We start from the raw sequence: 18,146 nt of genomic DNA, 5'->3' as shown, positions 1-18,146 counted from the left end.
GGTTCTTAATTCCTTTGGTCAGGGAAATTGGACACAGCTCTTGGACTGACTGAACCAGCCATGACTGAACTGGCTATGTGTTTCTATCTGCTGAAGGTTAAACAGAAACTCAACTGGTTCCACATCACTGGGGTCTCTGCTGTTTTATCTTGCAGACTGTACTGTTAATTTAATAGCTGTGCTGCTGGAGTGGAAGTGGGGATGCAGATGGCACCATTTGCATTTTGGACCTGACTATTAGAGCCCTGCTGGTAAAGACTTTGAGCAGTGGGCTGTAGAGTGGGTTTATTAAACTAGGGAGTCTTGCATAGTTAAAACAGTGAATTTGGCTGAAGTTTAAAATAAATTTCTCAAAGGCTGGGCTGGAGACTAGAACCTGAATATATTTCCTGAATAGAACACATGTATTTTGGGAAAAATGAATATTTTTCAAGAAAGAGAAAATGGAGCTTCAGCTGTTCTACACTGAAATGGCCTTCAGAGATAATTTCTTTTTTCCATAATTTTTCTGTGTGAATATGAGCAAAAAATTTCATTTACTACTTAGTTTCCTCATCTGGGTAAAATAATGTCTGCTTTTTATTCCCAAGTAGTTCGGTGAAAATAAATGTGATTTGATAACTGTTCATGTATGTGGATAAATATATGTTTTCTGTATGCCATATAATTCCATACTAGTTATGGTTATAATATGATGGATAGTTAGGACTTTAATTGTTATCAAAGCATTTTGAACTTTTATAAGAACAGATACAATATATCCAAGGTAATAGTGGTCTTTGATGGTTATAGACAAGTCAGCTAATAACTGAGTCTAGAAAGATCCATTATGTTGAAGCTGGCGTATTTTGTGGGGAGATAACAAATTTGGTGATGATAGAAGCTAGATCACGTTCTATTGTCTCTATTTTTTTTTTTCTCCTTCAAGGGATTCATATGATATTCTAAAAGGTTTTAATTGTGTGAGGTCATTGAGAAACGCCTGGAAGTCTATACATAGGTGACTTACACATCACCTGGAATATAGAAAACCCAAGAATATGTAACCCCAGAGAACATACATTTCTGAAATAATTCCATATAAATATGCCAACTAATTCATTTTTAAAGTGCAAAGAATCAATCGATTTCAATTCTGGCTCTTTTTTCATAGAAAATTAGGTACCTTTTATGGTCATCCACATTACCTAAGTGATTTTAATTCATGAGGCCAAAATAACTTTTTCTTTTTAATTTTATTTTTCTTTGTTTCTCTCCAAAGCCCCCTGGAACATAGCTGTGTATTTTTAGTTGTGGGTCCCTCTAGTTGTGGCACGTGGGACGCCGCCTCAGCATGGCCATGAGAGGTGCCACATCCATGCCCAGGATTCGAACTGGCAAAATCCTGGGCTGCCCAAGCGGAGCACACAGACTTAACCACTCAGCCATGGGGCTGGCCCCCCAAAATAACTTTTGTTCTTATTTTGCCCCTCTGTTTATTTTGTTTGGTGTTTTCCATTAGGGAAAAATGCAACAGTTTCATGGAACTGAAGAGTAAACCCTTTATTTCTTAACACGGCAATGAGTATAAACTCTGAACTGTTAGTTAATATTTACCTTTGAATTAACCTTGTTTTTTCCCAAATAAAGGGGTAGTGATTTATTTTATAAATATGATCAGAGTAATGTATATACTTGTGATCTTGTACTGAATTAGTATAGTAAGACAGTGGAACATTACGTTGGCTTAGAAGAAATTTACAACCATAATTTAACTTTTCCTGGATTACCAAGATGCCATTCACCAAATTGTTGCTGATATAAATGGTCCCTGGTGAGCAGGCAGAATGAGTTCACCACACTGGAGGGGTTTTTGGCACTGAACAATATGCTGTGACAGAAGTTAGCTTGAAGAATGCTGATTCCATTCCAGGGTAATGATTCCTGATGGAAGATTTTACAGGTTAAAATGACCTTGCAGAATACACTTGTATTTAAAGCCAAATATTTCAGAATATATTCCTGTCTAAACTATAAGAACTAATCATTGTCCAGATGGAAATGAATAAGGCAGGCTAGAGATCCCAGCTCATGAGTATTTCAGATGAATGGATGCCCATTGTGGAACGTAGAGCCACATGTTAAATGATAAGAAATGTTGGACAATCTCTTCCAGCAGTCAACAGTCTGGGCATCCTTCATTGTAAGAAATTATGGAGACTGGTGATATTGGTCATAAATAAAAGGTCCCAGTCATGATTGTTAAAGACCATTTCCCTTGTCCATGGTAAACACTCAGACATTCCTATTCAATAAATAAGCTAAGAGCACAGGGTATGTTTTGACAAAAAAGGATGTCATTATCATTTTTTCCTACTTTTAGAGAGGTCTTGAATTAACCAATCTGGGTTAAAATCCACATATTGTAACTACTGCCTGGGTGACCTTGGGCAAGTTAATCAATCTTTTGTTGCCCCCACCGCCTCATCTGTAAAACGGGGAGAATAGAGTTGTTGTAAAGATTAAATGATTATAAAATGTATATAGGAAATTCTTAAAGGAATTCTTGGAAAATTTTAAACAGTAACTATCAACTAATTAGTCTTCTTAATGACTCCTCATAAGAAAAGTGACTGTCCCTTGCAGGTTTCTTATCTGCATTACTTCTCTCCCTATATCTGGTCCCACTTTATATCTATCTGATCACAGGCTGGGGGAATTTAAGATCTGTCATCCCAAGATTCTGTAACACAACACTAAACTACCTTTGTCATCACTTCATCCCTATATGTATGTTTCCTTTCTTAAAAAATTGACTTACGTAAGTGTTTATATACTATGAACCAATACTATAGCTAATCCACTATATCTAATATTTTGTTTAATCCTCATAGGACAATCCAACATGCTAGGTATAATCCCATTTAAAACGGAAAACACTGATGTTTCCCTGAGCTCAATGACTTAATGTCTCACATTTAGCGAGCTGTAGAGCCAATGTTTAGCCTCAGTTTTCTCTTACTTAAGAACATGTGGCTTTCTCACGATGCCTTACATCCTATTTTCTTCCTATTTTCTTCCTTTTGTTTGCTCGATTATATCTAAGTCTCTAGTACTAGGTGAAGGATCTGGAATTTGTCTCTGAACCTCCCTGGTTAAGACCTTGCAAGCTGCTGGCCAACTTCACTGATCTGCTTGCATTTCCAGCTTCTGGGCTGCCTCATTTCTTGGTTTGTGGACACATCACTTCAATCTTCACCTCTGTGATCACAGTGCCTTCTCGACTCCTGACTTTAAATCCTCCTCTTCCTCTCTTCTATAAGGATACTGGGAATCGCATTTAGAACCTACCTAATCTAGGATAATCTCCTAGTCTCAAAATCCTTGATTTAATCACATTGCAAAGTCCTTTTTTTTGCCATATATGGTAACATTCACAGGTTCCAGGAGTTAGGACATGGTTATATTTTGGGTGGCCATTATTTAGCCTACACCACTTAGCTACTCTTTAACTAGAATATAAGCCTGTCAGATTTCAGAAACACTGATTGCTAAATACAAAATTCAAGTATTTAAAGGTAGGAACCACAGAATGGCAAAGTTTACCAAATTTACTATAGCAACCTTGTCATAAGAATTTCTATAAATCTTCAACATCAGCATAGCCAAAGCAAGATGTAAAATTACTATTATTAAGGAATTCAGGTTTAGGGGAAATATTCAAGGTTTCATCATGTGGAGGACCGGAACTGGTCAGAACAATTCCATTATTTTTGGTTTATCTTAGGAAGCAAGGTATTTGTTTGGTTTTCGTTTTTTCCTGACTAAGGTATATGAGGAATTTAGTCATATTGGAAATAGGACAAAGTTTATGAGTGGTTGGTTTGCTTAGGATACTACAATACAAATTCCTCATTAAAAATTCATGCTTAATGTACATATATCTTAAATAAAAAATTTGAGAATGTCCTGAATAGCTCGAATATTTTCTTAATTGGATAATCTCTTCACATTTCACTTAAGACACTGATTAGTTTAGGAGCCCAGGTGGTTAATTAATTTTGATATTTGAAAAGACTGAAGAAGTGGAATGTGAAAAGTCTCTGGACCCTCCTACACAAATTTCATCTGACTTAACACAAATAACCAACAGACTTCTTTCACTCAATGTATTTAAAACCCATATTAACATCTATTGTACAAAATGTCTTCATCTCTCCGTATTATTTGTCTTAATGATTGACATCACCATTCACTCAAGCTATTCAATCTGAAAAACTAGGAGTCATTGTGCTAGTGGTGATATTCACCTTGTTAGACTTTAGAATCATCTGGATAGTTTTTAAAAATTATGTCCATGTGTGAACTCCATCCTAGGACCATAAATGTTTGGGAGGTGAGGCCAAAGTTGGAGTCAAGCATTTCTAATGATTCTAATGTGTAGCTTGCGTTAGAATCACTCATAGCCTAGACCTCAAGTGCATCTCTTAGAAGTTTCCATTGACCAGGCAGTATTGTAAAATAATGTACAACCAGACATCATCAGGTGAGGCCTACCTACGCCCACTTTGTACCACGTCCTCCACCACTCTCTCCCATCACTACTGGAGCAGACCTTTAATCTGCCTCACTCAGAGGGCATCTGAGTTACAATCACTGCCATAGACTTCTTGGTCTCTTTCAATCTCAAAGACCAATCCTGCTTGGCCCCGAGTCATACTATAATTGAATCTATTCTCACCTCTTCTCTCCCACTGCTATCTTCTCCACAATCATTGCTCTACAAGATTAAGTCACTTAACTGATTTCACTGAATTACCCCTCAAATGCATGCTAATCATGCCACTTACAGGCTTAAATCCATCTATTGCCATCACAGTGCCTTGGAGATAAATGTCACATTTTCTACCACGGCATATAAGGCCCTCTTTATATGATCGCTGATAGCCCTACAAATTTCAGGCTTCATACACTTTACCAGATGCCTTCCTTATTCTGCAATCTCCTCACCAACACCCCTCAACCCCCAACTCTCTGCCTGCTTCCCCTGCCAAAGCACCCCAGACCCCACCAATACCCCATATGCCATGGGCAGGCTGAGCTGTTGGACAGTCCTTAAGCAGGCACTGCTGCTCTCTTGTAACTCTGTGCTTCTGTGTACACCATTCTCTCTGGCCAGCAGGCCCTTCCTGTGTAGTCATTTGGCGGCTTCTGTCCATTTCTTTGAATCTCAGATGGATTGTCAGTCCCTTTAATCGGCCTCTCTTGCTGCCCCTCACTTTGGGGGCACTTAGGAACTTTCTCCATGCTACTGTTACACCCCTGTCTTTACCCTTTAAAGCATTTTCACCAAATTTTAATTGTGGGCATATTGATCCAACACACTGAGGACAGGAACTATGCTTGTCTTCATTTATGTTCTATGTCATCCTTGATGTGTACTCTTATGATTCTGGTTTCCTTATCCATGAACAAAGAGATTTAGGCTCAATAGTCTCTCAGGTTCCTACCAGTTCTGAATTTGTGTGCTTATATCAAATTAAAAATTATTCCAGCATCTAGCAAAGTACCTAACACAGGAAACACACTCAATAAATGTTGAAATAAGGAATTAATTAATTAATGAAGCATTCATTTTCCCTGTTTTGTCAACCTTTATGTGATTCCTATGGGCACTTTTTTCCTTTGACATTTCCATGTTTATTTTCAAATATACATAATTAGTCAGCTTTAATTGGGCCATTGTAATGTCAAATTTATTTGGTGAGCAGCAATTGAAGAATTTGGTAGTGAACTCCATATTAAAACAAAAACAATCTGTAACATGTAATTGGGAAACATTCACAATAAAATTTATAATATAATAATACAGATTAAAGTAATACAGATTAATTTGGACAATTTGAAATATGCAAAGAAAAACAACTACAACCCAATTATCCAGAGTTAAATAGCAATTTATTTTTTACTTTCCTCTAATTTTTTCCTACATTTAGTTTTTTTTAATTGTATATTGCTTTATTTCTTTGCAATTGCAAATTTCTCTGTTGTTTTCAGGTAACATTTAGGCTTCTATTTAACTATTAAATGTGTCAATTTAGTCACAGAACAGAATAAACCAAAAAAGACTAGAACCCAGTGGCAAACATATAACTAGGTGAGAGAACTTCATCCAAGATGGCTCCTAGACAAAAGGAGGGCCTTTTAGGCATGCGGTGTCTGGTACATCCACTTGGGCTGTCAGGTGTTCAGGCAAAGAGCTGACCTCAGAAAGGGGGAGGAAGTTCACATGGCAGAAGTGTGTGCTGATGGACGGCATCAGATCAACATCAGAGTGGACCAGACAGTGGGAACGGGGGTATCGCGGCAGGCAGATACTATAAATGGAAAAACTAGCTGTAGCCATTAGGCGATGATGAACATCAATTTATTCACAGCACTTACTTTGTGCCAAACACCCTACTGGGCACTAAAAGTTCAGTGAAGAATAAGACCCAGTCCAACGAGAGATCTAAGAAAGCAAATACACAAAGTATCTTGTGGTGAGTACTCCACAAAGACGTCCCGGAGGAGAAATGCTGTTTGAGGAGGTAACTGGCTGCTTCGGTAGCCGAGTAGGTCTGCCTGCAGTTTTATGGTAAAGCCTTAGAGGAATGGGCGGCTTGGGATTAGGTGTGCATTCTGGAACCTAAAAGGGAAGACATAAGACCTAGGTCAGTCCTCCAGGAACCAGGTGGAAACTTGGTCAAAGGAGCACAATTGCAGCCAATGATTAGTATTAGTATTACGTTCCTAGGGCTACTGTAACAAAGTATCAAACACTGGGTGGCTTTAAATAACAGAAATTTATTGTCTCCCAGTTCTAGAGTCTAATTCAGTTTATTTGCTAACCATCGATTGAAGAATATTGTAGCCTATATATTGTCTCCAAAGTCAAAGTTTCAGCAGGATTGATTGGCTCAGACAGCTGTGAGGGAGAATCATTGCATGCTTCTCCTGGCTCCTGGGGGTTTGCTGGCAATCTTTGGCTTGTGGATGAATCATTCCAATCTCTGCCTTCATCTTCAAATGGCCTTCTCCCTGGGGCTCTTTCTTTTCCCTCTGCGCATATCTTTTTCTGTGCCCAATTTCCCCTATTCATAAGGACACCAGTCATATTGAATTAGGGCCCACTGTAGTGACTTCATTTGAACTTGATTCCCTCTGGAAAGACCCTATTTCCAAATAAGGGAACAGTCTGCGATACTGAGGGTTAGGACTTCAACACACCTTTTTGAGGTTACACAATTCAACCCATAACAGTATCACATGCACAAAGTCAGAGGAACATTTTAAAAAGCATAATTTAGAAGAATAATCCTGATTGACTGGTTTAGGATTGTTTCTGGGAAACAATGACAGGACTGGAATCGTAGGCTAGCAAGCGATTTTGCTGAACATGAGGCTTAAAAGCCGAAGAGGACAGGACATTAAAGTATATCTAAGTATCCTGGAGCCCTTAATAAAAGTGCTGTCAAAGCCCTCAAATTCATTTAGTCAGCCTGTATTGGATAAACTTTTAGTTTTGCCTTCTCCTCTCAGCTGTGCTTAATTGACTCCAGAAAGTACAAACTATATTTTCTTTTCCTCCCTGGCAGCTGTGAAAGATAAACCTGGAAAATGACAACAAAGGCTCTACAGAGCGCTCTGCATCACCTCCTCTGCAGTGATGGTCACTTGTGAGGAAGTGATCAGGGTTCTGTGGCCCCGTAGCCCCAGGTGAAGGGAAATTACCCATACACTTAAATGAGATTTGATGATAAAACTCATACTTTTGAATTAAAAATCTATTTTGTGATTTAAAGCATGTATATTGGATGAACTTTGCAACTTTAGATAATTTGCCTAATCTTCACTTTCAGACATCAATGAAGGTAACTTTATTATGAAAAAGAAGTATGCACATTATTGAAGGCTAAATTGTAGATAACATGCTTTTAGAGAATCTAATTAGCAGACTTTCGTTCATAAGAACAAGTTTACAGTCTGCACAGCACCTGGCATGGACAACGTAGTACAGTTTTGGGGGAAGAATACTAGTTTAGCAATCTGATAACCATATTCTTATTCTATTTCACCATGGGCTCTCATGGGGCTGTTTTTTCCTGTCCATGGACAAAGAAGTTCAGGCCAGTTGACCTCTTAGCTTCCCAGGAGCTCTGAAATTGTGTGCTTATACTAAATTAAAAATGATAAATTCTTCTTTTATAAATAATGAATTATACAGTCTTTGAGAAGTTTCTCTTCCCAAAATTCCTTTTCAAGCCAGCCCTGATGGCCTAGTGGTTAATGTTTGGCATGCTCCACTGTGGTGGCCTGGGTTCGGTTCCCAGGTGTGGAAGCACACCACTGGTTTCTCAGTAGCCATACTGTGCATCGGCTCACATAGAAGAACTAGAAGGCCCCACAGCTAGAATACACAACTATGTGCTGAGGCTTTGGAGAGGAAAAAGGAAACAAAAGAGAGGAAGATTGTCAACAGATGTTAGCTCAGGGGGATTCTTTCCTAGCAAAAAAAAAAAAAAAAAAGCTTTCTATTGAGTTCATCATTGTCTCTTAAAGTGTATAGATCATTTTGCTTTAGTACAGAATGGAAATTCTGCAAACAACTTGCAAAAAAATAAAGCACTCACACAGAGACATGCACAGTAACCAAGAGTACCTCTGGCATTTTTGTTTAGTGGTGGCTAAAGCTGAATTTTTTTAAGGGTTTAAAATGAACATGTATCTTGTTCTTTCCTAAAAAAGGATGAATTCAAACATGAACGTATATGAATTTTATGAAGCTGTTTGAAATGTTGACCTGCTTAACATTCATAGACCACTTCGGTGCTAATTCCTCCTGCAGCAAAAGCACCAGAAAACTGAAAAGTAGAGGAATTAATTAAAAGGAAAATCTGCAAAATCCATTAGAGCTAACCATGCTCCCCAAAGGCATTGATAACACAGAGACGTGATGGTTACTTGCTTATCCGTCTGATTTCGGTTGGTTTGGGCACACAAGGTTAGTCCTGTGTAGTAGTTCTGAAGTCAAGTATGAGTTCTAGAGTTCCGGTTAATTAAATTTGTTTACTAACCATCAATTGAAGAATATAGTAGACAACACAAATCAGTGCTCTAAAAACTCTAATGTCAATACTTTTGATTTTTGAACTAAGAGCAGAGAGAGAAGCAAAGAGCTCTGAAACCTGGCCCTGAATGCCTACTGCTTGGTTCCTCAGGGGGTTTTTGCCCAATAAGAACCGCAGGGTCAGGCACACTGTGAGCTCTGATGCACTTCAGAAAAGGACACAGAGCCTGCCTGGCAGGTTCCCAGGGCCAAGTGCTGTGAAAGCACGGAGCACAGCTTGCAGAGTGCTGGAGATGGACCATATGCAGAGGGCCAGAGAGAAGCGCTTCAGAGTTGAGTTGAGCTGAATGTTCTGGTCAGGGAAAGGTCAGAGTCTGGGCAAGTGCAGGAACAGCAGGGCCTTGCCAACTCAGATGCCAAACATCAGGGCCATTCCAACTGGTAGCTTCCATTTGTTTTTAATTATCAGCCTACCAAAGGGACTTTTGTTTCTTGTAAATAAGGATGACAAACAAATTAAGCTCTAGCAGGTGCAACAAGCTTATTTTGTCCTGAGCTAAAACTGTCCTAGCTAAGATGTAACTTGACAAAGAGAGCTGGTGACAAGGAAGTTATTTTTTTCTTCTTCCACATGAAAACTTTTCGTTGCAGTTTCTAAGCAAAAAGATGCACAGGCAAATGCAGTTGTTGTAGCAAATTATCTTTATTTTAGAGTGATTATTAAGGCAGTTACTGACGGCTGCATTGTTTTGATAAAAAAAATATTCAGAAGTTGGTATTTGAGCTCAGTCTTGCCAAAGTTTGAAGTTTCCATCCAAGAAGCTTTAATGGCTGGCTGCCATTGTGAAAGCTCCCTAGAGCACATGGGTCCAGCTGCTTCACTAAGCGGTATTATGGTGCCATTTCTGAGGGGGATAATGAAATTCCAGCGAACAGGACTGTGTCTGTAAATCAAAACTTTGACTGCGAGGAACCCGATTTTCCCCCAGGGTAACAGGAACAAGGCATTAATATGGTAATTTGAGACTGAATTCAGCTCCCGTGATTTTGTATTAATTCTCCCATTTATGCCCGTGCACACGTCAATCGGAAAATCCTTTAGTGGAGTGGACAACCAGCTGTCCAAGGTGGGCGAGGTCTGGTCCTTCACAGAGGCAGAGACACAGATTAGGTGTTCTCTTGGGGCTCTCCCCAATCAGGGCTCTGAATGCTCAGCTTATCTCATGCAAACTTGGTTTCCCCTAGAGAGTTTTTCAACAGCGCTTTGCTTTTGCCAAGATTTTCTTTTGGTTTAGCTTAATTAATAGTGATCCAGAGAAACCAAATAAGCTATTTGTGGTCCTGCGTGAATACTGACGCTCTTCCCTGTTTTACGAGATATTTATATTGGACTTAATAACTCAGAAATACCTGAAAGAATCATTGAATATGGAAAGAAAAAACAATGTCTAGATGTTCTATCTTGTTTTCTTCTTCTGTTCTCATGGAGTTTTAATTATTTAAGATATTTTAACACATTGTAAAAATTTTAAGCGATTGGAAGCAGTGCCTGTTATATCTATACCACATCATCAATAAACAGAATTGTACTAGAAGATGAAAATAGCTCTCCTTATAATATTTTAGAATTTTGCTTATTCAAAAGTATCTATAAGAGTCCACTATGTGACAGACACCACGTGAGGAGCCGTGAATGCAAAAATAAAATAATATGGCATAGTCCTGAAAGAGAGTTCACTTACTGAGGAGTCAAATATGTGAACAAGTTCAGTGTTATTATATAATTGCTGAAATAGAATTATGCACATGGTGCAGTTGGTGTATGGAATAAGTAGAGATCAAAGAACACTTTACAGAGGATGAGGCATTTGAGCCAGGATTGAAAGGATGCATGGAAGAGAAGAAATGTGGATGTGGGAATTGTAGGTGGAAGGCACAAGCAGGCAGAGATGCAAAGGAATTAACAGGGCACGTGGTGTACTTGTGGAGGCACAAGCATGTTGATATAACTGGAATGGAAAGTTCAAAGGGAAATTCCTGGTAATAAGATTGGATTGATAAGAACATGTCAGATCACGAGAGCAATAACATATTTTTATATTTGATAGAGTGCTTATTATGCGACAGATGCCATGCTAAGGAATTAGAGAGACACTATTTGTAACAGGTTAATGGTATAATCAGATTGTCACGTTAGAGAGGTTATTCTGAGAGACAAAAACCTAAATCTAAAGTTTCAAGAGGCTAGTCAGGATGTTATTGTAATAACATGTGTAATAATACTGCACTCAAGAAGGATATCCTACTCCAGCTTTTGAAATGATCTCTTTCCTGTTTCTCCTTCCCACTCGCTGACTAGGTTAATTTCTTCTTCTCATCTTTCACATGGTTCACCCCAAGGGGCCTTGGCAAACACACAGACTAGGTTAGGTCTCATTTTATACATGGACATCCCACTCTGAATATTTTCTTTATTGCCAATTGTACTAACTGCAATTAACTATCTTTCTAATTATTTGTTTAGCATCCATCATCCATTAGCTTGTTGACATCATGACGACAGTGGTGGAATCTGTCTTGCCTAGTAGAATCTTTAGCAAATGACAGGTGCTCTTTCTATATTTTTGTGTAAATAAATGATAGGGAATGTAATTTTGGATAAAAGAAGTTGAGTAAGAGGAATGTTAAAAAGGTAGGAATGAAAGAGCTTGGCAAAAGAACAAAAGTAGACTATAAAAGACGAATCCTGGATGAGTACCAAGTTTCTAGCCTGAATAACTTTAGGTGCCATTATTAAGAGTTATGACTAAATTGTGGGGAAAGGAGACTTTGAGCTTTGCTATATTAATCCATTGGATCACAGCTCATATTAAATTAAATTTTGTTGTCTTTTAAAGGATTTGGTGTCATCCTAGTCTCACCCCAGTAGATTTTCAAAGATTTTTAACGTAGAATGTTTCTGTGGAAGATTAACACATACTATTTAGGTTGCTTATTCTTTGCTTCAGGTTCAGAAGATTATCTCTCTGTATTTTTGTCCTCATATTTCTAGCATTCCTCCTTTATTGAGCTGGGCTCCTTTGGCATATGGCGTGATAACTTTTAAAAATTTTCCAATTCATTAAGTTGAAGTTAAAGATTGTTATCTTTGCAATCAGACCCAGTTTTGGTATGAGTTTGTGCTTAAATATGAAATTAAAAAATCTATGATTATCTTAATGTTTAAACCTCTAATTGTGTAAAACCCGATGCCAGTTAAAGAAAGATTTCCAAAAGCAGCAGGTAAGTCTTTAACATCAAAAACTGCCATGCAATCATCTCATTGTTGATTGTCTTTTTATTTAAATGAAAAATATTGTCTGTTTCTTTCCAGTTACACCCAGAGAAAAAGAAAAAGTAAAAGAAAAAGAAAAACCTGAAAAGAAAGGTATGGAGTTATTGTTATTGCTATTTTCAACACACTGGTCCCTCCCTCCTTTGGCTTCTTTCTTTACGTCAGATTTTAAATGACCATGAATTTATTTTTTTAATTATATTATGACAATTTCCTTAGAATTGAATCTGAAAAGAGTAATTTCTGGGTTGAAGGAAATAAAATACTTAAGACTCTTGAACTCTGTTACTAAATTACCTTTCAGAAGTGTATCCGTTTTTCCCCTGGCAGTTTCAAGACTTCCTTAGGCAGTAACGATAATATTATTTCAGAAAATATTAGCCAATTTGATAGATAAGAAAGCATATCTCATTATTTTAACTTGCATCCTTTGATTACCTATTAGACTGGACTTTTTACATATTTTTTCATATTTATTTATTTATTTAGAATAGGCAATACAGTGTCATTGTTCAAAAATTAAAAATCCGTTGTGAAAATCATCCTCCTGCCTTACGCCCAGCCTCCATAAACTACTTTTATGAGCTTTATGTGCATCTTTTCAGAGCTTCATGGTGCATTTATAAGATAATACATATTTTTATTTTTCCTATTTTTTACACAAAATTTATCGTGTCCTATATTCTAGCTTTTGTAATTTAACAATATATCCTAGAGATCTTTCCATATTAGTAAATAGATATTTTCCTCATTCTTTTTAAAAAGCTGCATAGTATTTAAATAGAGATATTTCCTTCCACTGTATTTTTAACTGTTTCTTATTTATAGATTGAGAGATTTAATTATGATTTCTAGTGATGTATATTTCTTGTGTAATTGTTGGCACTCATTGCCCATTTCTCCTGATGATATGTGTGTGGGTCATTTGTGTATACATCCCTGGTGTATCACTTTTCAAGTATTGTTCTCAGTTAGCTTTGTAGTTAATGTTAGGGTTTCTGTTTGTGTGAGTGGACATGTGTGATTCATATATGTGTGTATGCATGTCTGTGTGTGTCTTTAGATTCTTGAATTCGTATATGACTAGACATGTTGATATTTTCTTTTGGTATTTCTGCTTTTGAATCTTCATCCAAAGATTGATTCAATAGCTACTAATATTTTCCTCAAGCTTTTAAAATTAGTTTCATGTTTTACATTTAACTTTAATTCATCAAAAGTCCATTTTAATAGATGATGTGAAATAGAATTTTAATTTAACTTTTTGCTGTTGTTTTAGAGCAGATCATGACTGGGATATTTGGGCTAGATTTCAGCTGATTTGTGTGTCCGTAATATGTATAGCCTGCTGAATTATCTTATTTTGTGAAACATTCCACCTAGGTCGAATGTTTTACAATATTTAGCAATCAGATCAGTTGATACATGCTTCAATCTTCTTTATTCTATATTCTCACTTGAAAATTTAAATTAAATAGTTGCTATTTTATTAATGTTTACTTAGTGATAATATCCGTGAATTTCAACACAGCCTTCTTTTTTGCTCTAGTAACAGGTGTCTGTTTCTCATCCGCTATTGAGTTACACAGAATATTAGCATCAGGTTCCGTGTACTCTGACTAAATGGAATCACCTGATATTTCTTGTTTTTTCAACCTTCACAGTGTCCATTTTTTGCTAAAAAGTAGTTGAGAATTTGTTACCCTTAAACTGTAAATGTTGCAGGAAATTTTTGCAAATTGAAAAGCGGAGACATAGTGCTGCATTGTAAGTGCCCTTTTACTTACTGTATACCACTAAAGGAGTTTGTTTTTTATGAGATGAGTTATTATACTGTAGCCCCATGACCTTGTGTGAACTGTGTCCTGCTTAGTCTGGTGTCATGCTCCTTCAACTGACATTGTCCAAGCTATTGCCCATGACCCCAAATGATAGCGCAGAGGACTGTGGGGGCAGGCTGAGAGGTGGAGAGGCTGAAACCCTGGAGGGGAGGAGTCTGCTTTCTAGGTAGCTCTGAGCTGCCAGGGTCCCTTGGTCTTCAACTGGATGTTATGCTTTAAGCTTTCTGTGAGGCTTGCGTCATTTCTCCAAGATTCTGGGGAAACTATTCATAGACTGTATTTTAAAAGAATAGTTTTTTAAATACCTACTTTGAGCACATCCTTTCTTTTCATAATACAAGTAAAGCTGATGGACATTACTATTCTCGTTATATAGTTGGAAATAGTGGAAATGGGGCGCCAATGTTTTACTTTAATGATTTGGCTCTTTCCTTAACTGTTTCCAACTGTTTAATTAAATCCTTTTTTATCATTTAATTTCCTATAGTTTCTTTAATTCCCATTATTATTCTCCCTTAAATAGTATGTGAATGTTGAAAAACATATGGTGCTTTAGGAAATACCAGAGCACACAGTTTAATATATTTGAAATATAGGAATAAGCTGCACATGCTTTTGTGTTTCTCAGAAGTCCTTTACCTAAACTCTTGACAGACACAAGATTTTACCAGTCTATGTAAATAAAAGTTAATAAAATATATCCGTATTAATTTATTGCATAAAAAATGAGAAGGTATAATTTGTCAGGAATCATGTCAAGTACTGTTCAATTAAGAAGCTGCACTCAATCAGTAATCTTTATGATTATTTTATCTTCTATTGATGGTTCTCAACCAAAGGTGCTATCCATTAGGGAGTATTTGAAAAAATTCTTGGATGTCAAATTGGCATTGGAGTGGCGAGCTTTTGGTAAGCAGGGACCAGAGAAGTAAGCATTTTGTCAATGCATAAGACAGTCCCTTACAGGGAGACCTACCACTCAGTTGTGTCCTTGTGGACAAACTCTGTGCATCATCAAAGCTCTAGTCCTGACTTTAATATTTTTCGTCATTAATCCTAAAGAGAGTACTTCTTCCTGAAAAAATGATGTATTTTTTGACAAATTCTTGTGAAATTGCTCTCTCAGTTTATTTTTCCTGAAAACTTTATCTACTTGAAATAGTAACTTTAAAAAAGAGGGTAAGACTAGTTTCCAAAATGCTTTCTAAGTCTTAATACCAAGCCTTTCAAACTGGGTTCCATACAGTTATTGTTACTTCGATAACCCTTTATTCCTGAGTTAGGCTCAGTAATGTCATCATCCTTCAAATCGTTCTTGATTTTGGTGGCTATAAAACTGAGGTAAAGAGAAATATTGGTCTTGAAGTCTATTAAAGTGTACTAATATAAAATTTTCTGTTTAAGCAACTCACAAGGAAAAAATTGAAAGAAAAGAAAAACCAGAAACAAAGACAGTGACAAAAGGTAACTTTTCCCTTTATTATTTCCATAACAATTTTATTTTTTTTACTTTATGAGATTACATTTTGAGTAACAGATAACTGGAAGATTGTAAGCACTCATTTACATAAAAATTAACTTGGTCTTACATTTAAAATTTACTATCTAAAGAATAATAAAACTGAACATTTGAAATAATAGAACATCTCAAAATGTGAGAGGAAAATGAAGAGCTTCCTCATATGTGATAGGCAGAATTTTGGCCCCCATGTCTTTTACCCCTTGGTGTCATCCCTGTGGCTATGTTCCATTACATGGCAAAAAGGAGTTTGCAGAGGTTGTTAAGGTTGATCTAAAATAGGAAGAGTACTCTGAATTAGAGTACTCTGGTTCGGTGTAATCTCTTGAACCTTTAAAAGCAAAGAGATGTGGCAGAAGAGAGATTTGAAGTGTGAGAACCACTTGCCTCCCATTGCTGGCTTGAAATTGAGGGGAGCCCATGGAAACCATGAGAAGGATGTAAATTCTGCCAACAAATTGAATAAGAGTGGAAGCCAACTCTTCCCAGAGCCGCCAGTAAAAAATGCAGCCCTGTTGATAACTTCCTTTTAGCCTCCTGGGCCCTAAAGAGAGAACTTGGCTGAGCCACATTGTGCCAAGACTTTTAGACCATGTAAACCAGGAGATAAATGGATGTTGTTTTAAACAGCTAGGTTTGTGGTAATTTGTTACTATAGCAATAAGAACCTAACACAACATATTTGGTTTATAGCTTTTGACCAGTATTATACTTTGAGTTTGATTTTAGAAAATTCAAATTCAGGATTTCTTTTTTTCAAGAAGAAAGGGTAATGAATACAGCTTGATCAATATTTTAAACCATTGAGAACCAAAAGTGTCTTAATAATAGCCAAAGAAAAAAATCAATTAAAATATCTATGTAATGTTCTATATTTTGGAAGATTGCATAAACCAGCTTTTGCTGTTCTAGATTTGTTTACCAATTATTTAATGTTAGAAAAATATGGATTCTAACTGATAGTTCAATCTTATCTCCTAAATTTTAATTTCCTCCTTATATTTAAAATGTAAGTTTTATGTGATCAGTATATTTTAGAAATCCCAATCCAATATTTTGCAGAGACTAATCATTTAGATAAATATTAGAATCTATTTTCAAAATTTAATGTGTTTATCTACACAGTTAGATATAATAATAAGATATTGGTGGCAGATATATTTTTTACTAAATATTTCTATGAGACAATTAAATCTAATTTTATGAAAGTTAAGCTAGACGAATTGTAAATTGAGACTTTGTTTCCTAGAGAGTAGCATGAATTTAATTTCAAGATGGAATTTGTAATTAAATACATGTTATTTTACTCTATTTGATTCTCTTCTGTTTGATAGATGTGAGTGAAAATAAATTCACATATATATGAAATCTTAAAGCTAATAGGGATGTTAGAGATCATCCCAGTTAATTACCTAGTTTAGCAGATAAAGAAACTTACCTTCAGGGAGAGAAAACAATTTGGCCAGGTCATATAAATAGTAAGACAAAACCCCAAGTGAACTGAATATAAATCAAGTGTTCTTTCCAAAGATAATTAAAGTTCTTCAAGCATAAGTTATTCCTTCAACAAATATTTATTTAATACTGCATTAATTATTTATTGCTATTCAAAAAATTACCACAAATTTAGAGGCATAAGTCAACACATTTATTATCTCACAGTTTCTGTGGGTCAACAGTCTGGGCATGGCTTGGCTCAGTTCTCTGCCTACTGTCTCTCACAAGACTTTAATCAATGTGTTAGACAGGGCTGCAGTCCCATCTGAAGTCTCAGCTGGGGAAGGATCATTTCCAAGTTTACTTACATGCTTGTTGACAAGATTCAATTCCTCAGGGCTTTTGACTGAGGCCTCAATTCTTTCTGGCTGTGGGCTGGAGGCCATTGTCAGATTCTTGACACGTGAGTGTCACTACTATGATAACTGGCTTCACCAAACCTATTAAGAGAGAGAGTCAGCTAACAAGACAGAAATAACAATCTTATGTAGACTAATCATGGAAGTCACATATTCTTGAGTAGCAGCAAATTCTCAGGCTAGCCCATATACGAAGGGAGAGGTTTACACAAGGGTATGAATATCAGAAGATGGGGAATCCAAGGGGCCAACATTGAGTTGACCTGGCCTGCCACAAATCACAAATACTTTATCTATACACTTATATTCTTCTGGGGGAGATCATATAGATATAGATATAGATGTAGATATAGATACAGAATTATGCACTGCATAACGATGTTTCAGTCAATGATGGACAACATAGACACCATCCAGGTTTGTGTAAGTACACTCTATAGTGTTTGCACAATGATAAAATCATGTAATGACACATTTCTCAGAACATATTCCCACTGTTAATCAATGC

At 36.6% G+C, this 18,146-nt stretch overlaps 1 protein-coding gene across 50 annotated transcripts in view; it reads left to right on the top strand.

Annotated features, from left to right (window-relative positions):
• The window catches only part of TRDN (triadin), a 392,671-nt gene that overhangs the window by 103,946 nt on the left and 270,579 nt on the right, over positions 1-18,146 (top strand). For all 50 annotated transcript variants that reach the window (XR_011422188.1, XR_011422177.1, XR_011422182.1 and 47 more), the window contains exons 6-7: positions 12,462-12,515; positions 15,668-15,727. Coding sequence is in view for 31 of the 50 variants with exons in the window: in XM_070223715.1 (XP_070079816.1) it covers positions 12,462-12,515; positions 15,668-15,727 (114 nt within the window). In the remaining 19 variants the exon portion in view is untranslated. The remainder of the gene's footprint in view (positions 1-12,461; positions 12,516-15,667; positions 15,728-18,146) is intronic.

This window comes from Equus caballus, chromosome 10 (genome assembly GCF_041296265.1).
Source record: "Equus caballus isolate H_3958 breed thoroughbred chromosome 10, TB-T2T, whole genome shotgun sequence".
Taxonomy (NCBI): Eukaryota; Metazoa; Chordata; class Mammalia; order Perissodactyla; family Equidae; genus Equus; species Equus caballus.
This window is presented reverse-complemented; position numbering and strand designations above follow the sequence as displayed.